The 21,406-nt window shown below is 37.5% G+C and overlaps 2 protein-coding genes and 1 pseudogene across 2 annotated transcripts; 1 reads left to right on the forward strand and 2 right to left on the reverse strand.

Moving 5' to 3' along the window:
- Positions 1-1,985: 1,985 nt before the first annotated feature.
- Positions 1,986-4,063, reverse strand: LOC103326657 (cytochrome P450 71AU50-like). Its single transcript, XM_008228900.3, has 2 exons — positions 3,064-4,063; positions 1,986-2,768 (listed from the first exon to the last, which is right to left on the reverse strand). The coding sequence occupies exons 1-2, from the start codon at positions 3,937-3,939 to the stop codon at positions 2,154-2,156; spliced, it is 1,491 nt and encodes a 496-aa protein (XP_008227122.2). The 5' UTR covers positions 3,940-4,063; the 3' UTR covers positions 1,986-2,153.
- Positions 4,064-5,420: 1,357 nt separating this feature from the next.
- LOC103326666 (cytochrome P450 71AU50-like) lies at positions 5,421-13,851 on the forward strand (annotated as a pseudogene).
- Positions 13,852-18,412: 4,561 nt separating this feature from the next.
- LOC103326658 (cytochrome P450 71AU50-like) lies at positions 18,413-20,424 on the reverse strand. Its single transcript, XM_089047648.1, has 2 exons — positions 19,491-20,424; positions 18,413-19,195 (listed from the first exon to the last, which is right to left on the reverse strand). The coding sequence occupies exons 1-2, from the start codon at positions 20,175-20,177 to the stop codon at positions 18,581-18,583; spliced, it is 1,302 nt and encodes a 433-aa protein (XP_088903774.1). The 5' UTR covers positions 20,178-20,424; the 3' UTR covers positions 18,413-18,580.
- Positions 20,425-21,406: the final 982 nt, after the last annotated feature.

Raw genomic sequence — 21,406 nt, forward strand, 5'->3', positions numbered from 1 at the left:
TCTCTCTCTCTCTCTCTCTCCAAAATCTAACATTTCCCTCTTAGGGTTTTACTTGTATATATAACCTTTCTCTATAAAGTGTATGGGAGGATAGCCAAAAATATCTTGTAACCATTTTTATACAAATAAAAATACAATTCGTATTCTTTCAAGGTCTGAATTTGAAACCATCTTCTTTTACAAAAGTTATCCCAACTGCCGAGATATCAGAGATTGAGACTCATAATTTTATGGGAAAAACACAAAGGAGAGAGAAAATTTGTAAAAAAAGCCAAAATGGACAAAATTGCCCTTATTTATTTTTGGATTTCCTAAGGAATCCTTTACATTTGCATGTCTTTGATTTGAAAGTTAAAAGGTTTTTCTGTCTTTTTTGAAAAAGTTTTGGCTTTTTCCAAAAATGAATTTTTATTATTTTTTTGCTAAAACCTAAATTTACTTAATTTTATTCCTCCTTTTCTATATAAGTGTTGCTAGTTCAGTTACCCCGCTTTAGTTAACCAGAACTTTTTGAAATATGTTTTTAATTCAATTCTATGATTGTTTGCTCTTTCCTTGTTGTTAATGGAGAATGGGGAATCGAATTTGGAAACACTTTCAACATTAAGATGAGAAATACCAATAGACCAATAGCTAGTTGGTGAATGTTCATTGTCTTTTCAATAACAAGTATTATTGTATTGTGGTTTTGTTATGGGTGAGTGTAACCAGTTGAATCTAGGTTTTGCTTTGAATTTTTTTGTTTTTTTGTTTTTCTTTTTGTTTTTTGTTTGTTTGTTTGTTTGTTTTTTTTTTTTCAGGATTCTCCTTGTGATAAAGATTGTTCTCATAAGACAATGTCGCCTAAAGAAGAACAAGAATAAAAAAATCTAGGATAAATACATAATATTCAAGTCAACTGATGGAGAACTGGTAAATGTAATTACTCTCTTTAAAATATCATTTTCTGTTTGCCATTGTTTTTCCTTTAACAATTTAAAGGAAATATATATGTGTGAAAATTAAAAAAATTATCCCTTCTTTTCCTTTCATTTTGGAAAATATCTCCGAAAAAAAAAACAATTATAATGTGTATTCGGATATAAGGGGACGTGAAATTTGATAATGAAGAAAGAACTTTAGTGCCAGTTTTATAACTGATTTTGAACATGGTAGTGGGACTCAAATGAATCATAAGGAAATAAAAAACATTAGGCGAATAAAAACAAAACGGAATAACAAGGGACTTGTAGTTCAAGCGGCTAAGAACATTTATTCGTGCTCCCAAAATTCTAGGTTTGATTTTCCCAATATCAATTGTATAAAAAATGATAAAATCTGGAAATATGGAGTGTTTAGGAGAAAGAGAATGACAGAATTTTCTGGTTTTTCCAACTTGATTTTTTTGTATAACTTACAACAGGAATTTATACAAGAAGTAGGCTCGCTAACCAAGCTCAATATTAATTACAAGTAGGTAGATTGCAGCTGGTCTTGAGCTCCAAATCCTTGCGCCCCTAATCCTGGAGATTGCAGTAGCCTCCCAAAGTCAAGCCAACCTCATTGATGCAGCCAACGTCCAGCTGGTCTAGCTAACATAAAAAGCAAAAGAAAAAACAAAACAGAGAAAGGGTACTATCAAGTCTTTGATAAGCTAGCATTTAAAATGGCTAATATCAAGTCATTTTTACTATGTCGTAAAATCAAGTTTCCTGTATTTCAAAAATTTCATATATACATTAGTTACAAAATGAACGCAAATATAATAGTCCCTCGACCAACACTCATGCGCTTGACAAGTATTGAGTAACTATAAAGTAGACATGGTGACTTGTGTTGATCTTTCAGTCAGCTTGCCTACAGCAACTGCAGGAATTTGTCATATCAACAGATAAAGATTGGGACATGGGGTGCCTGATGTTTACAAAATATAGTCTGCTTATTTGTATATCTTGCTTCAAGAAATCTATCCAAGTTGTAAACGAAAGGAGAAAGAGACTCTCAACTTAAGTACGTAACGCGATTTTATTTATTTTATTCTTTTTTTTTAAATATAATTTTCTTCAAGTGAAGAAAACAAATGTAACGCGTTACAAGAGTGGTATATAGTAGAAAAACAGAAACGACACTAGAAAATATTAAAAGTACAAAATGAGGCATTGCAGACATTATGATCATTTGTGAAGTCGATAAGAAGGAATAGCGATTAGACGTTTGGCCCTTGCCACCGTAATGCCAAACACCTCACTCATGTCCAATTCTTCTGGCAACATGTTATTTGGAAGTTCCCAATCAAAACAATGGACAAGTTGTGCCAACATTAACTGGACCACAGTGAGCCCTAACTGAATTCCTGGGCAACGTCTTCGGCCAGAGCCAAATGGGATAAGCTGAAAGTGATTTCCTCTAACATCAACGTCGCTACCCTCAAATCTTTCTGGTATGAACTCCTCTGCATCGGTCCAAGCACTTGGGTCTCTCCCAATTGCCCAAGCGTTTATGATAACGCGCGATTTTTTGGGTATGTGGTAGCCATTGACGGTGCAGTCTTCAGTGGCTGCATGAGGAACCAACAATGGCGCAACTGGGTGTAGCCTCAGGGTTTCCTTCACTACCATGCTCAAGTAGTCCAATTTCTCCAAGTCTGATTCCTCTACCATTCTCTCCAATCCAACAACATCTTCTAGCTCCTTCTGGACTTTTTTCATTGCTTTTGGATGCTTCATGAGCTCGGACAGTGCGTAGTCGACTGTTGTTGATGACGTGTCCATGGAGGCCACCAGCATGTCCTGCAAAGAAATTTGCCATTTTTTTACATTAAGTGGTGTAACAGACACAGACAAAACTATATACACATGATAAATAACAAAAGGGACATGTATAACTGATCAATTGAAACAAAATTCCACCTAATTAATGGTTCAGATTCACAAATCTTAAACTCGACATGTTAAATTTTCTCACAAGAAACAGTTTCGTTTTACTTCAAGCAATGTTAGAATAAAAGGACAAATAATTAAAATGAAGCAAGGATTTGGGGTTTAATACCACCATGCCTATGTTTAATTTTTTGTGTATACTAACCAGTATTATCGCTTTGATATGAGAGCGTTCGATTCGGTATTCAGATTCTTCGGATCCCATGAAGCCCACCATGACATCAACAAAGTCTTTAGTCCTTTCTCCATCGTTCGATTGAAGATGTTCCTCAATGATCTTCTCAAAGAAGACATCAAACGCCTTGTTAACGGACTTCATCCGCTTCGTAAACCCTTGGAGGTCAAGGGGAGCTACAAAAGGAATGTAATCAGCCAAGTTAGAGGCGCCTGCCAATTTGAGGCCCTCTTTGATCACAGACCTGAAACCCCTCGCATCAAAATCCTCATCCCTGTACTTCTTCCCAAGCACCATCCGGCAGCTCATGTCCACGCTGAGAGATGAGACAATGTCACTCAGATCAACAGCAACACGTCCCTTATAGGCAGCGTCTCGAATAGACTCAACACAGAAAGCAACCTCTTCTCGCCTCATGGACTTAAAAGAGTTGATTTTGTGGTTGCTGAGCAACTCAAGTGTGCACATCTTCCGCATGTCGCGCCAATACGGGCCATATTCAGCGAAGCTCAAGTTCCTCTGCCCAAAAGAGATGTGCTTTGCACCTTCATGAGGTGGCCTGCTAGCAAACACAAGGTCGTGTGTTTTCAGGAACAGCTTGGCAGCTTGTGGAGATGAGACAACAATGGTGGGCATAAGGCCTAAGCGCATGTACATGACGTCACCATATTTTTGGGCTAGTCGATGAAGATCCTTGTTAGGGAACTCCCCTGATAGCAAGTGAAGGCTTCCAAAAATGGGAAACCCTCTTGGACCAGGAGGTAACCTCTTCTTCTTGTTCTTGCACCATGCTTGCAGGATGTGAACAAGTGCAAGCAACCCAATTGTTGCCCAAATCCAAACCATTGCTCTTTTGGGGATATGATCTCAAATGGTTGAGCTAGATCTAGCTGAGTGTGTTTAAGACGGTATGTCTCTCTATACTTCTTCTATTTATGTACTTTGTTTAGATCTTCCAAACACCTAGACTATTTGTATGTGGGGTTTTCAAAAGGGATTCTATTCTTTGTAGGCGGCGTCTAATAGTCTTTCCTTGCTGATCACTTCCTCTTTTCTTTCAGTCTTTTGCTACAAATATATTCAACAAAATTACTACTAAAAATATAGTTGTTGGGAAAATTAAACATTCCAAGTCCCTTCATCTTTTCTTACCATTAGACTAAATCTATATCTCCAATTGAAAATTTTGTCTTGTTTCGTATTGAAAATTTAGACTAGAACTCTTTAGTCCAAAATTGTCATGTCATTAATATTGTCATGTCACTTGTGATCTAGAATTCAAGAAACCTCTATTAATATCAAGACATAAATTATTAGATGAGTAGATTACATATTAACCCCCAGGAGGTTTAATGCATTTTGACTTAAATTTTGTTCTTAAAAATTTAACATTCGCTTGATCTTTTAATCAACAAAGATGAGAGATTCAAATTTAAGATTTCTGTCAATATTTGAAAAAAGACAAATACCAAAAGTTAGTTTCAACTTTTTTAGAAAATGCTATTAAGTTAGGACCATCTTGAACAATGATGTTAAGCAACTTTTTGTTATCATGTAATGACATGGGAAAAAAAATACGTAGAGAGCCAGCATGGATGGGTGGTCGCCTTGGCCATGGGTGCAATGATTTATTATTTGAATAAAAGCGGTACTCTAAACTACAATGGGAGAGGGTCTTTCAAGCATACATTACCAAGGTGTCATTGGAGTTCGAATATGAGACTAAGGACCATCATTTGGCCTGCGGGGTGAAGAAAATAGCCCGAGGCCCATGGGCCAAACCCAGCCTAACCCAATGATTATGCCCGCTCGGCCCAGTTCTTTCAAAGATTAGGTAAGGCTTGAACTTTGGATTTGAAACCCCCGGCCCACCTATGGCCCGGCCCGAATAGGTCCGTCCATTGCCTTATCTTGCCTTATTTCCATCCTAAACATTTAAGTAAATGTCTTGTCTTTTTACTTTAATTTATTTTTATATTACTCAATTTACTTAAGTTTACAATGTAAATAAATACCCCAATATAAATTCAATTAAAAATACTAAAAAATTAAATTCCCAACAAATCAAAATACGAAAATCTAGCCTGATAACGAACCCTACGGTGAGACCAATGATCTACATGTCAAGTCCTTTTTCTATTGAGTTAAACCCCATTGACTAGGTGCAATGATATATATGCAACGTTTCAGGCTTCGCTTTAATTTCTCTTCTTTTTAAATTTTTTTAAAAAGAAAACTCTATCCAACTAATTGATAAAAATCAAGAGGTCTGAAAATGGAATCTGTTTTCCTCCGCTGCCATTGAATAAAAAAACTATTAAAAGAAAGACACTCTTTTTTGGTCCAAGAAGAAAAAAACATAATTTACATATCAAACAGAACCACTTACAAGCTTCCCAATCTATTTTTTAACCTTGACCTGTGACATGATCACTTACAAGCTTGGAATGATCTCTAATATTCTAGGTAAGGCAGCAACAATAATAGAGATAAATTTCATAAACACTTAGCTCAGCAACAACTTCAGAATTTCCCCCCAGAGAGCAAATGGTTTGGATTTGGGCAACAATTGGGTTGCTTGTACTTGTTCATATCCTCCAAGCATGGTGGAAGAACAAGAAGAGGTTACCCCCCGGGCCAAGAGGTTTTCCTGTTTTTGGAAGCCTCCACTTGCTAGGGGACCTCCCTTACCGGGATCTTCATCGACTAGCCCGAAAATACGGTGACATCATGCATATGCAGTTAGGTCTTGTTCCCACCGTTGTGGTCTCTTCCCCGCAGGCTGCCGAGCTGTTCCTGAAAACACACGACCTTGTTTTTGCAACTAGGCCACCTCATGAAGGTGCAAAGCATCTCTCTTTTGGGCAAAGGAACTTAAGCTTTGTTTAGTATGGCTCTTATTGGCAGGACATCCGAAAGATGTGCACCCTTGAGTTACTTAGTGTTTACCCCGAAAAGGACCCGCCGGCCATTCGCGAGGTTTGGCCGTGGAGTTTTCTTTGCGATTGCGAAGCGTGCCACTGTTGGCAGTGAAAAACTCCAACAGACTGAAAATGGTAAGACAGTAAAATGCGCACCGATATTGACTTTAATCAATCGATTGTGGATTGGGTAGGGAACTGACCCAATACAAGGTTCTTTTCTATGCCTCAATTAAGATGACTTCAATATTCATCTAGCGCGAAAATGGTAACGGACAGAAGCTGAAATTGAACGATAATGGAAATGACAGAAGTTTATCGGAATATTTATCTATTCAGAAAACTTGAAAGAAAAAGGAAGTACATAAACAACACAGAAGATTTCTCTATTCAGGACTTGGTACATAAAATTAAAATGGAGATTGAAGATTTCTCTATTCAATCTTGTACAAGGAAATATCATACCAAGAGTTGGCAGAGCAAGATAAAGAAAATTCCTCAGGAGTTGTCAACTGGAAAATTCAGAGAATGAAAAAGGAAGGCTGTTTCAAGCTTTTGAGCTGGGTTTATAGACGTTGAGTCTGGTTTTTTGTTGGTTGAGTTGTGTGTGTCCTTTGCTGATGATTTCTCCTTCAATTTATAGAGAATGGAGGTCGGTTGAATGGACCAGCAGTCAATTTGAAGTACCCACTTGCCATTGGTTTTGGTGAGTGGGTTGCATGCAAATATAAGTAAACCCAAAAAGTTGCCAAGAGGCTTTAATGTGATTTGACAGAAGCTATCACTCTTGGACTTAAAGAAATCCAAAGTATTAGTCCACTTGCCATTGATTGGTGAGTGACAGCCAAAATTAGCTGGCTAAAAGACAAAAAGAAATGTAGGGAGAATGACCAACATCTCTACTTCTTTCTTTATTCATTATTTAAGTCCACTTGCATATTATTTTATTTCTTTCAACCTTTGTGTGGACTTTTCACGTGTTTGAACTTTGGCTTTGTTTTAATATTCTTCACAGAGAATATTAAATTGTTTCCATCTACCACATCTTCATTTTATTCTTCTTTGAATCAACTCACTTGTGATGAATTCCCTCCATTGATAAAGTGAAACTTGATTTGCAGCCACTAAGTTTCTCCTCCGAACATGCCTTGATGCATAATGAACTTGGAATGCTAGATTGATCCAACTGCTGCAAATTTCGGATATGTTGTTCTCCACATAAGTAGGAACAACATTCATGAAGAACTTAATTCCATTTGAGCAATGGAAAATCCGATTTAGCATGGTTGCAACTGACTGGTCGTCATACACTGCTCTCACGAACAGAGATCATGATTAGTATTCTGAAGATTCAATACTTGTGCAAATGACGCCAAATTCGGATATATTGTAGTAGACATCCAAATGAACAACTTTCATGAAGAACAAATATTCATTTGAGGACTGGAAGCTAGCCCGAATTGGGCCATAATTAGGCCCGAATTGCCACTGTTATCAGCTTTCGCTGTTGCTGGTATGCTTCTGATGTTTGATGTCGTGAGGATTCCACATTTATCGAAATGATCCCAACTTTGGATATGTTTCAGTAGACATTCTAATGAAAAACTTTTAAGAAGAAAGAAAATTCGTTAGAGCATTGAAATTAGGCCCGAATTGGGCCCGAATTAGGCCCGAATTGCTGCTATAAACTTTTTACTGGCGTTGTGCATCTGGTATTTTCAGCTCTTAGGATTCAAATTTTGTCCGAATAAACCCAACTTTGGATATGTTGCGGTAGACATAGAGATGAACAACTTTCATGAAGAAAGAAACTTGACTTGAGCTCTGGAAGTTGAATTTTGGGCTCACTCCATCTGACTGCAGCAATGCATGTCTAGCCTTATTTTGGCCATTTTGATGTTCATAGAAAACTATCTACCATTTTAGGCAAAAATACAATTTTTGGTACAAACACTTAGCAACCACAAAATCAATTCCTTCAAGTCTATGAGGAAAGAAGAGGTTGCTCTGTTTATTGAGTCTTTCCAAGAGGCTGCCAATAATGGACATGTTGCTATTGATCTAAGTGACAGAATCTCATCTCTCAGCGTGGATATGAGCTGCCGGATGGTGTTGGGGAAGAAGTACAGGGATGAGGAGCATGATGAGAGGGGTTTCAAGTCTCTGATTAAAGAGGGTATGCAATTAGCAGCTTCCCCTAACTTGGGTGATTATATCCCTTGTATTGCTCCACTTGACCTCCAAGGATTCACAAAGCGCATGACGGCAGTTAATAATGCGTTTGATAACTTTTTTGAGAAGATCATTGAGAGCATCTTCAATCTAAGGATGAAGACCGAACTAAGGACTTTGTTGATGTCATGGTGGGCATCATGAGGTCTGCAGTATATCTCAATACCGTATCGAACGCTCCAATATCAAAGCCATAATATTGGTAATTATACATGGAACCTAGCTACACATATTTGCACAGTAGTCAAACATTGCATTTGAAACGAAATTATTTCTTCTCAGACAATCTAACATATTATGGTCTAGAAGATTTCTAATCCAAACCTTGATTAGGTATCTTGTACATAGAGTTTCATCCAAAAATGGAGAATTGCTTGGCAGGACATGCTTGTGGCTTCAATGGACACATCATCAACAATGATAGAGTTGTTAGATTTTGGAGAGAGAGAGAGAGAGAGAGCTTGAGAAAGGAGCAAAAATGAATTCTGTTATTCTTTTCACGCACTCACTGTGCACTCATAACAGCTGGGAATAGGATATTCCCAAATTACATAATCCAAATCTAGCCATCCATTCTTCTATTCTAAGATTACATCTTAGCTGTCCACTTGGACTGTGATCCAAGGGCTCACATTTAAAACTATAAATTTAAACTAATTACAAACTAATATCAGCTAAATCACTTATACTTCAACACTCCCTTCTAAGTGTTTAGCTGAGATTACTCCAAGATTTCTCCTCAGGCATTCAAAACGATCCTTTGCCAAAGCCTTGGTAAAAATATCTGCAGTTTGCTCCTCAATCTTGTAGTATAACAGATCAATCTCCCCATTTTGCAAAGCACCTCGAATGAAATGAAATCTCCTGTTTATGTGCCTTGTCTTGTGATGATGCACATGATTCTTGGTTATGGCTATAGCTGAAGTATTGTTGCATAGAATTTGAGTAGCACCAACCTGTTCTTCACCAAAATCTGTGAGAACAAATCTCAACCAGATTGCATGTGCAGTGGCTTCTGCTGCACTAACGTATTCAGCTTTTGTAGTGGATAATGCAACACTGCTCTGCTTGATGGATGCCCAAGAAAATACACTTGATCCAAGACTAAATGCATATCCAGATGTGCTTTCATGTCATCCTCACTCCCTGACCAATCACTATCACAGTAGCCAATAAGCATTGCTTCTTTCCCTTTCTCATATGCTATGCCATAATCAAGTGTGTCTTGGATGTACCTAAGCACTCTCTTGGCAGTTCCCATATGTTTTCTAGTAGGACCAAGCATAAATCTAGCCAAAAGACTTGCTGCAAACATAATATCTGGTCTTGTTGCAAGCAAGTATAGCAGACTTCCAACTATCTGCCTATACACACTTTCATCAACTTGTTCACGGTCTACCGTAGATAATTTTTCATTCACTGCAAGAGGAATAGCAACTGATTTGCAATCTTTGAACCCAAACTTGTCTAGCAATGTCCTTGCATATTTCTTCTAATGCAAGAAGATGTAGGACTCTGTTTGTATCACACCTAAACCCAAGAAATGATGCAATAACCCAAGGTCAGTCATCTCATATTGTTTCATCATTTCAGTTTTGAACTCCATCATCAATTCTCCTGAGCTTCCAGTATAAATAATGTCATCCACATATAGAGAAACAATGAGTATTCCACTGTCTACAGTCTTCACATACAATGTTGCCTCACTAGGACTTCTTTGAAAGCCAGCCTTTGTGAAGTAAGAGTTGATTTCTTCATACCAAGCTCTTGGAGCTTGCTTAAGGCCATATAATGCCTTCTTGAGTCTGTAAACTCTATCCTCTTTGTTCTTAATCATGAATCCAGGGGGTTGATCCACATATACCTCCTCATGTAATACTCCATTCAAAAATGCTGATTTCATATCTAGCTGAAACAACTTCCATCCTTTCTGTTCACCCAAAGCAATCAATGTCCTGATTGTATCGAGCCTAGTAACAGGTGCAAAGGTCTCATTAAAGTCTATTCCAGGCTTTTGAGAGTAACCTTTTGCAACAAGCCTTGCTTTATTTTTCTGAACAGAGCCATCGAGGTTCAACTTGGTTTTATAAACCCATTTGACACCGATTACTGGCTTATTAGCTGGTCTATTAACCAACTCCCAAGTGTTGTTCTTTTCTATCATTGCAATCTCATTCTCCATTACTTTCTGCCATGACTCATCTTTGATAGCTTCTTCAAATGTTTCAGGCTCAATGATGCACAGATTGCATCTTTCATATATTTCTGCAATGCTTTTATATCTCAGAGGAGTGTGATCAATCTCTTGTGGTCCGGGACCAATTTCAACATGTTCTTCTTCTGGAATCTCTGCTTGAGTCAAGCTAGCTTCACCAATTTCCTTTTCTTTCTTAGTAAGCATATCTGTGATTGGAACTGAAACACTGCATTCCTTTTGTGTATTCCAATCCCAGCCTGCTTCCTCATTGAATACCACATCTCTGGAAATAACCACTTTTCCAGATGCAATGTTATAAAGCTTGTAGCCTTTTTCACAGCTCTCATACCCCAGAAACACACATCTTGTGCTAGCCAGATCAAGCTTTTGTCTCTGTTGATTTGGAACATGTGCATAGCACAAAGAACCAAACACCCTTAAGTGTTTAATTCCTGGCTTTCTACCACTATAGGCTTCAAATGGAGTCTTCTTGTCCAAGGCCTTAGTTGGACACCTATTTAGGATATATACCGCAGTGTTGACAACTTCAGCCCAAAAATCTCTTTTAATTCTACTAAGCTTTGACAAACAAAACCAATCTTACATACAAGTGCTACTAGCCATCTCCACTATAGTCCTAGTTCTAATTTAAAACTTTCTACCCACTCTGCTAGTAGTTTTGAAGCGTTCTTCATTATGTTAGTTTCTGTGAGTTGCCTTTCCATCTACATTATGCCATTTCCTCACAGAATTTGTTGAACTCAATGGATGTATACTCTCCTCCTCTGTCACTTCTCAATTTCCTCAACTGGTATCCACTTTGCAATTCAACAGTGGCCTTAAATCTCTTAAACACATTGAATACTTCAGACTTGTATCACAAAAAATAAATCCAACACATCCGAGTACAATCATCTATAAAGGTAAGAAAATACCTATTACCAACCTTTGTAACAGTCTGCATTGGACCACAGATATCACTATGTATAAGTTCTAGAGGAGTGGCTGCTCTAGTAGTAGTTGCCCTTAGGAATGTCTCCCTACATTGTTTACCTAGAACACAACCCTCACATACTTCTTTAACTGCTTTGATTTCAGGTAAACCTACCACCATTTCTTGTTCCTGCAACAGCTTCAAACTACTCATGTTCAAATGTCCCAACCTCCTATGCCACATAGTTGTAGAGTGACACACACTTACCTTGTAGGCAGTGTGTATTCCAAACTGCAATTTCATTGGAAAGCTACGATTTCCTCTCATTTGTACATTTGCTACCATGTTGGAGTATGAACTGTCATCATAAATTTCCACCTTGTGATCACCAAACACCAAGTAGTAGCCACGCTCCATCATTTGACCCACGCTGAGTAAGTTTTCCTTCAGTCCAAGCACCATCATAACTTTCTTGATGTATCTCTTGCCTATTTTGGTTTCAACCACCAGATTTCCTTTCCCAGTCACTTCAACAAGCTGTCCAGTACCCATTTTAACCTTTGCAGTCACATTCTTGTCAATATCAACAAGTAGATCTCCTTACCTGTCATATGGTTACTACATCCACTATCTATATACCATACACCCTCGTATCCTTTTACACTAATATTGGAGTTGTTACTAGCATAAAACATGGTGGGGTTAGATTCTACCTAGTGCCATACTTGAGCTGTTGCATTGGTTTCTCAGATTTTTCTAGTTTCATTGCTGTAATTGTCCCTTGCAAGATGACTAAACTTGTCACAGTTGTAGCACCTTGGCTTGCCCTTGAATCGACACTCACCAAAATGCAATTTGCTGCAGTGCTTGTAGGTATTTCTAGGACCATCAGTGGATTTGTTATTCCATTTATTACATTTTGCCTTCCAATTCTTCTAATCTTTAATACTTTGATTTCCAGTGGGCTTATCTGATTTGGGATTCACACTCAGACTAGCAAATGCTCTCTCAGTTTTGTTTTCAGAATGTCTATCTAGCCTTAACTCAAAGCTCTTCAAAGAGGCTACCACTTCTTGTACCTCAATCACATCTAAATCCTTCGAATGTTCAATAACAGAGCAGATAGAATCATAGGCTGATGGCAGACTAATTAACACTTTTTGAACAACTCGTTGTCTAGATAATTCCTCTCCATAGCTCCTCATTTGATTTATTATATCAAATAATCTTGTAGGATAAACAGATAATGATTCATCATCTCATATTCTTGTATATTCAAACTCCCTACGAAGACCTTGAAATTTAACGCTTCTGACATGTTTATCACCATGGAATTCTTGCATAAAGATATCCCAAGCTCCCTTAGAGGTATCTTCGTGAGAGATCCACGGAAAAATCGCATCAGAAACTGCTCATTGAATCAGACCCAAAGCTTTAGCATCCTTCATGAGCACCTCTGTGAGAGTCATCTTCCCAGCATCGCTTGATTCTTCTTTTTCTTCCTTCTTTGCATCAGCTCCCTTCAAATCTGAGCATTCTACTCCCTTCTCAACAAATTCCCACAACCTATGATATTTGAATATGGTTTTCATTCTTATGCTCCAGAATTCATAGTTCTCGCCGTTGAAGATCGGCGCTCTCAGCTCACCTCTTCCATACCCAACCATGTTAGACACAGATCTCCTAAGCAATTTCTTCGATCTCAGCTCGTTTTTTTTTTTCACATATTCAAATGCCCAGAGTTAAGCGATTGAACCTGGCTCTGAGGCCATGTTAGATTTTGGAGAGAGAGAGAGAGAGAGAGAGAGAGAGAGAGAGAGAGAGAGAGAGCTTGTGAAAGGAGAAAAAATGAATTCTTTACTCTTCTCACGCACTCACTGTGCACTCATAACAGCTGGGAACAGGATATTCCCAAATCACATCATCCAAATCTAGCCATCCATTCTTCTATTCTAAGATTACATCTTAGCTGTCCACTTGGACTGTGATCCAAGGGCTGGCATTTAAAACTGTAAATTTAAACTAATTACAAACTAATATAAACTAAATCACTTATACTTCAACAAGAGTGGGTGCTCTCGGAACTCAAGAGGCATCCACATGTAATGAAGAAAGTCCAATAAGAGCTAGAAGATGTAGTGGGCTTGGAGAGAATGGTTGAGGAATCAGATTTGGAGAAATTGGAGTATTTAGACATGATAGTGAAGGAAACCCTGAGGCTACATCCAGTGGCACCACTGTTGATCCCTCATGCAGCCATTGAAGATTGCACCATCAATGGCTTCCACATACCGAAAGCCTCGCGTGTTATCATAAACGTATGGGCAATTGGGAGAGACCCAACAGTTTGGACAGATGCAGAGAAGTTCATACCAGAAAGGTTTGCGGGTACTAATATTGATGTTAGGGGAAACAACTTTGAGCTTATTCCATTTGGCATTTATTGTGCACCAATTCATCACGGCAGAAAGTAAGACGATTTATTGTTCCACGGCAGTGATGTTAGGGGAGGTGGCATTTATTGTTCCACGGCAGTGAGTTTAATTCTTTTCTTTCTTTTTTCTGTACTTGTTTATCACTCTCCCTTTTCGGTCCAATTGGAAACGTGACCTCTAAGTTTTGAAGAGTGATCTCCAATTGAAAATTTTGGCTTTGTCGAGTTTTGTATGTTATCCCACTGCTGAGATATGGTGATTTTTATTTATATCTTCTGTGTAGGATGAATTTCAACGTCAATGCTTGTTATATCTTGATAAGTTAAAGGTCAATTTATATGTTAGCTCTCTTGTAAGTGAAAGGTCAATTTCTACATCAATGGCAACTTCGTCTCTCAAAATTGAAGGATTGCTAGGAATGGTCACTCTGCTTCTGAAAGATGATAATTTCTTGAAATGGAGGTATCAGATTGAATCTATCTTGGAAGGTTATGATCTTTTCCACCATTTCGATGGATCTACCATTGCCCCCCCTTCCCCCAAATTTGCTGTTCTGGATGAAGAATGGGTCATCTCCGAGGTTATTCGAGCGTATAAGGAGTGGTTTTGGGCTGATAAAGCGTTATTGAGCTTTCTAATTACAACACTCTCGAACAACACGATTGAATATGTTATCGGCAGTAAAACTGGTCATGATGCTTGGTTGAGTGTCTCTGATTGCTATGTCTTCGTGTCTCGTGCTCGGATCAATCATCTCCAGACTGAGTTGCAGATGGCTCAAAAAGGTGGTGATTCAATCGATAAATTTCTCCTGCATCTCAAACATATCAAGGATCAGTTGTCCATTGCTTGAGTTTTGATTTCGGATGATGATCTCATGATTGTAGCCTTCAATGGATTACCTTCCAAATACAATATAATCAAGACAGTTCTCATTGCTCGAGATACTTCCATTTCTCTCAAAGAGTTTTGCGCTCAGCTTTTAGCTGCTGAATCGTGCATTTCAGCTCATTATACTTCGATGGTAGCCATGAATACTTCTTCTGGCTCTCGCAATACAAGCGCTGGTTACTTCCAACTCGCATGATTGATTCTGTATCTCCTTCTAGTTTCCATGCCAATGCTCGACGCTCTGGTTCTATGTCTAATTCTTTTGGGAGAGGAAGGTTTTCTGGTAATCGATCTTTTCCTCCTCGTGGAGTTTTCAAGCCTCCACACCTTCTCATGGCCACCTAAGGTAAATAGAATTCATCTATTGAACCTCGTCAGTTTGTGATTACAATGCAATTCGGTTTTTTCTCTATTACAATACTCTATGTCGTGTTGTTGGGATATGTTTAACTCGTGCCAAGTTTATAACATGACATCTTTAGGTTATATGATTCTTTTGGATGTAATCGCAAACATTCTTGTTTCAATTCTCATCCTGTACTTTGGCCAAAGATTCAACGAATCATATTTTTAGATTATTCCCTCTTCTTACTGAGAGTAGAGACTCCATGTTGTACATTCACATGCCTCTATGCATGTACTGAGTATCATGAGGAACACCTTTAAGTCACATCCTTTTGATACTACTGTATGGTGCTCTCAAAGACAAACAATTAATACACAAGACAACCTTGATGTCTCAAATCTAAGGACTAATTTGCATTATCATAACTTTAAAATTCTTTGTTTCACTCTTGTGCGTAAGACTTCCATACAAGAATTCTTAAGTTGATCGCGTTCAGTGAACTCTGAATTGAATCATCCTCCGAATTGAGCTGACATAGTGTGTACCAATCTTTGCGAATTACCATTGTCCAATTAGTGATCCTTTGACCAGGTGTAGTTTAGGATTCGATATTACTATGATGGAAAGGTCTTGTGAATCTAACTTCTTCAGACTACTTTCCATTCATATCTTTATTCATGTACTTATTACTTTATGTACATTACGTATCTTAGAGTAACATTCATGCCCCCTTTGATTATATTAATTATGTTATATCCTTAGAATATTCTATTTTTATGTCGGCTTCTAGGGCATATATCTAATAGTAGACACGTCATCAATTAATATCTAACTAATTTCCGTTAAATTGATCTTTTGGTCAAACGTTAACTGACGACGTGTCCACTGTGGGACCCATCAATTCCAAAAAAAAATTAATAGATGAGCTCGAAGGAGTAGTAGCTGAAAGAGCTGGGCTTTGGAGAGGAGGTGCAGGTTGTTGGATTCGTTAGAGAGGTTTAAAAAAAAAGATTTTTGAATGTTATTTTATTATATTATATAATTGATTTATTAAATTATTTTTAGAAATTGGTGGGTCCCACAATAAGCATGTCATCAATTAACGTCTGACCAAACGATTAATTTAACAAAAGGCTTAAATTAGTCAGATTTGAAAACCATCAAGTGTAAATTGATGAAATTGAAACTTGGGAGCTCATGCTAAGAACAACCCCAAACCTCCAGGGGATCTTTTTAACGGTAGTCCTAAAAATAATTTTTCGAAAGTTCAAAATTATAAGGGCTCAAATGTATATCATTTCAAATCTATAACAATACAAGGGCCCACATTTGAAAATTAATTGACTTTGAATAAGAAATATGCAATTAATTAAACACTTCCTTCAAGAAAATGTTTAATTCTTCTAGTATGATGAATTTTTTTTTTTTTTCAACCATATGATGGTTTGGATTTGTTGTTTCCTTTCCTTGTTGATCACAATTCCTCGTTTAGTCTTTTGGCACAAATATATTCAGCAAAACGTTTCTAAACAAATAGCAGATGTTTTGATAGCATACCTCATGCATTACTGGCATAGGATAAGAGCTACAGCTCACCCTTCACTTTTTCAACTTCTAGACTTTCCCTCTTAGGGTTTTACTTGTATATATAAGCTTTCCCTGTAAAGTGTATGGGAGGATAGCCGAAAATATCTTGTAACCATTTTTATACAAATAAAACTACAATTCGTATTCTTTCAAGGTCTGAATTTGAAACCACACCTTCTTTTACAAAACTTATCCCAACAACTGAGATATCAGAGATTGAGACTCATAATTTTATTCCTCCTTTAGTGTTGCTAGTTCAGTTACCCCGCTTCAGTTATTCCTCCTTTTCTATGATTGTTTTCTCGTTCCTTCTTGTTAGTGGAGAATGAGGAATTGAATTTGGAAACACTTTCAACATTAAGATGAGAAATACCAATAGACCAATAGCTAGTTGGTGAATGTTTGTTGTCTTTTCAATAACAAGTATTATTGTATTGTGGTTTTGTTATGGGTGAGTGTAACCAGTTGAATCTAGGTTTTGCTTTGAATTTCTCTTGCATTCAATATAAACAGATGAGTGCTTCAGTAGGGTTTTTTTTTTGTTTTTTGTTTTTTGTTTTTTTTGTTTTTTCTTTTCGGGATTCTCCTTGTGATAAAGATTGTTCCCATAAGACAATGTCTTCTAAAGAAGAACAAGAATAAAAAATCTAGGATAAAAACATAATATCCAAGTCAACTGATGGAGAACTGGTCAATGTAATTACTTTCTCTTTAAAATATCATTTTCAGTTTGCCATTGTTTTTCCTTTAACAATTTAAAGGAAATATATATATATATATATATATATGTGTGAAAATTAAAAAAATTATCCCTTCTTTTCCTTTCATTTTGGAAAATATCTCAAAATATATATATATATATATATATATATATATATATATGTGTATTCGGAGATAAGGGGACGTGAAATTTGATAATGAAGAAAGAACTTTAGTGCCAGTTTTATAACTGATTTTGAACAGGGTAGTGGGACTCAAATGAATCATAAGGAAATAAAAAAATAGGCGAATAAGAACAAAACGGAATAACAAGGGATTTGTAGTTCAAGTTGTTAAGAACATTTATTCGTGCTCCCAAAATTCTAGGTTTGATTTTCCCAATATTAATTGTATAAAAAATGATAAAATCTGGAAATATGGAGTGTTTGAGAGGATGAGAATGACAGAATTTTCTGGTTTTTCCAACTTGATGTAAGAAGTAGGCTTGCTAACCAAGCTCAATATTAATTACAAGTAGGTAGATTGCAGCTGGTCTTGAGCTCCAAATCCTTGAGCCCCTAATCCTGGAGATTGCAGCAGCCTCCCAAAGTCAAGCCAACCTCATTGATGCAGCCAACCTCCAGCTGGTCTAGCTAACATAAAAAGCAAAAGAAAAAACAAAACAGAGAAAGGGTACTATCAAGTCTTTGATAAGCTAGCATTTAAAATGGCTAATATCAAGTCATTTTTAGTATGTCGTAAAATCAAGTTTCCTGTATTTCAAAAATTTCATATATACATTAGTTACAAAATGAACGCAAATATAATAGTCCCTCGACCAACACTCATGCGCTTGACAAGTATTGAGTAACTATAAAGCCTTGGTATAATAGACATGGTGACTTGTGTTGATCTTTCAGTCAGCTTGCTTACAGCAACTGCAGGAATTTGTCATATCAGCAGATAAAGATTAGGACATGGGGTGCCTGATGTTTACAAAATATAGTCTGCTTATTTGTATATCTTGTTTCAAGAAATCTATCCAAGTTGTAAACGAAAGGAGAAAGAGACCCTCAACTTAAGTACGTAACGCGATTTTATTTATTTTATTCTTTTTTTTAAATATAATTTTCTTCAGGTGAAGAAAACAAATATAACGCGTTACAAGAGTGGTATATAGTAGAAAAACAGAAACGACACTAGAAAATATTAAAAGTACAAAATGAGGCATTGCAGACATTATGATCATTTGTGAAGTCGATAAGAAGGAATAGCGATTAGACGTTTGGCCCTTGCCACCGTAATGCCAAACACCTCACTCATGTCCAATTCTTCTGGCAACATGTTATTTGGAAGTTCCCAATCAAAACAATGGACAAGTTGTGCCAACATTAACTGGACCACAGTGAGCCCTAACTGAATTCCTGGGCAACGTCTTCGGCCAGAGCCAAATGGGATAAGCTGAAAGTGATTTCCTCTAACATCAATGTCGCTACCCTCAAATCTTTCTGGTATGAACTCCTCTGCATCGGTCCAAGCACTTGGGTCTCTCCCAATTGCCCAAGCGTTTATGATAACGCGCGATTTTTTGGGTATGTGGTAGCCATTGACGGTGCAGTCTTCAGTGGCTGCATGAGGAACCAACAATGGCGCAACTGGGTGTAGCCTCAGGGTTTCCTTCACTACCATGCTCAAGTAGTCCAATTTCTCCAAGTCTGTTTCCTCTACCATTCTCTCCAATCCAACAACATCTTCTAGCTCCTTCTGGACTTTTTTCATTGCTTTTGGATGCTTCATGAGCTCGGACAGTGCGTAGTCGACTGTTGTTGATGACGTGTCCATGGAGGCCACCAGCATGTCCTGCAAAGAAATTTGCCATTTTTTTACATTAAGTGGTGTAACAGACACAGACAAAACTATATACACATGATAAATAACAAAAGGGACATGTATAACTGATCAATTGAAACAAAATTCCACCTAATTAATGGTTCAGATTCACAAATCTTAAACTCGACATGTTAAATTTTCTCACAAGAAACAGTTTCGTTTTACTTCAAGCAATGTTAGAATAAAAGGACAAATAATTAAAATGAAGCAAGGATTTGGGGTTTAATACCACCATGCCTATGTTTAATTTTTTGTGTATACTAACCAGTATTATCGCTTTGATATGAGAGCGTTCGATTCGGTATTCAGATTCTTCGGATCTCATGAAGCCCACCATGACATCAACAAAGTCTTTAGTCCTTTCTCCATCGTTCGATTGAAGATGTTCCTCAATGATCTTCTCAAAGAAGACATCAAACGCCTTGTTAACGGACTTCATCCGCTTCGTAAACCCTTGGAGGTCAAGGGGAGCTATAAAAGGAATGTAATCAGCCAAGTTAGAGGCGCCTGCCAATTGGACGCCCTCTTTTATCACAGACCTGAGACCCCTCGTATCAAAATCCTCATCCCTGTACTTCTTCCCAAGCACCATCCGGCAGCTCATGTCCATGCTGAGAGATGAGACATTGTCAGTCAGATCAACAGCAACACGTCCCTTATCTGCAACCGCTCGAATAGACTCAACACAGAGCGCAACCTCTTCTCTCCTCATGGACTTAAAGGAGTTGATTTTGTGGTTGCTGAGCAAGTCAAGGGTGCACATCTTCCGCATGTTGCGCCAATAAGCACCATATTCAGCGAAGCTCAAGTTCCTTTGCCCAAAAAGGATGTGCTTTGCACCTTCATGAGGTGGCCTGGTAGCAAACACAAGGTCGTGTGTTTTCAGGAACAGCTTGGCAGCTTGTGGAGATGAGACAACAATGGTGGGCATAAGGCCTAAGCGCATGTACATGATATCGCCATATTTTCGGCTAGTCAGTGAAGATCCTTGTTAGGGAACTCCCCTGATAGCAAGTGAAGGCTTCCAAAAATGGGAAACCCTCTTGGACCAGGAGGTAACCTCTTCTTCTTGTTCTTGCACCATGCTTGCAGGATGTGAACAAGTGCAAGCAACCCAATTGTTGCCCAAATCCAAACCATTGCTGTTTTGGGGATATATATATATATATATATATATGATCTCAAATGGTTGAGCTATATCTAGCTGAGTGTGTTTGAGACGTACGGTATGTCTCTCTATACTTCTTCTATTTATATACTTTGTTTAGATCTTCCAAACACCTAGACTATTTGTATGTGGGCTTTTCAAACCTTTGAAGTCAAAGGTCGAGAATAAAATAAATGTATCATCAGATGAGAGGAAACTCCATTTTAAGACCTTTCAAGGAAGTCGTTGATTTTTTTATTTTTTTAATAATTAGTTTGATGGATTAAAGAAAAAATAAAGAGTATGAACATGAAGAGACGTAGATAAATGTTTCTTGATGCACAAGTAGACGGCGTCTAATAGTCTTTCCTTGGTGATGACTTCCTCTTTTCTTACCATTAGACTAAATCTATATCTCCAATTGAAAATTTTGTCTTGTTTCGTACTGATACGTAGAGAGACCATCAAGACTAGAACTCTTTAGTCAATATTGTCATGTTATTTTTTTTTTCGTCGGAATATTGTCATGTCACTTGTGATCTAGAATTCAAGAAACCTCTATTAATATCAAGACATAAATTATTAGATGAGTAGATTACATATTAACCCCCAGGAGGTTTAATGCATTTTGACTTAAATTATGTTCTTAAAAATTTAACATTCGCTTGATCTTTTAATCAACAAAGATGAGGGATTCGAATGTAAGATTTCTGTCAATATTTGAAAAAAGACAAATACCAAGAGTTAGTTTCAACTTTTTTAGAAAATGCTATAAAGTTAGGACCATCTTGAACAATGATGTTAAGCAACTTTTTGTTATCATGTAATGACATGGGAAAAAAAAAATACCTAGAGAGCCAGCATGGATGGGTGGTCGCCTTGGCCAACATATGGGTGCAATGATTTATTATTTGAATAAAAGCGGTATTCTAAATTACAATGGGAGAGGGTTTTTCAAACATACACTACCAGGTGTCATGAGAGTTGAAACGTGAGGTAAGGATCATCATTTGGCCTGCAGGGTGAAGTAGATA

Source organism: Prunus mume, linkage group LG3 (assembly GCF_029339155.1).
Source record: "Prunus mume cultivar Tortuosa linkage group LG3, ASM2933915v1, whole genome shotgun sequence".
In the NCBI taxonomy this organism is placed as follows: Eukaryota; Viridiplantae; Streptophyta; class Magnoliopsida; order Rosales; family Rosaceae; genus Prunus; species Prunus mume.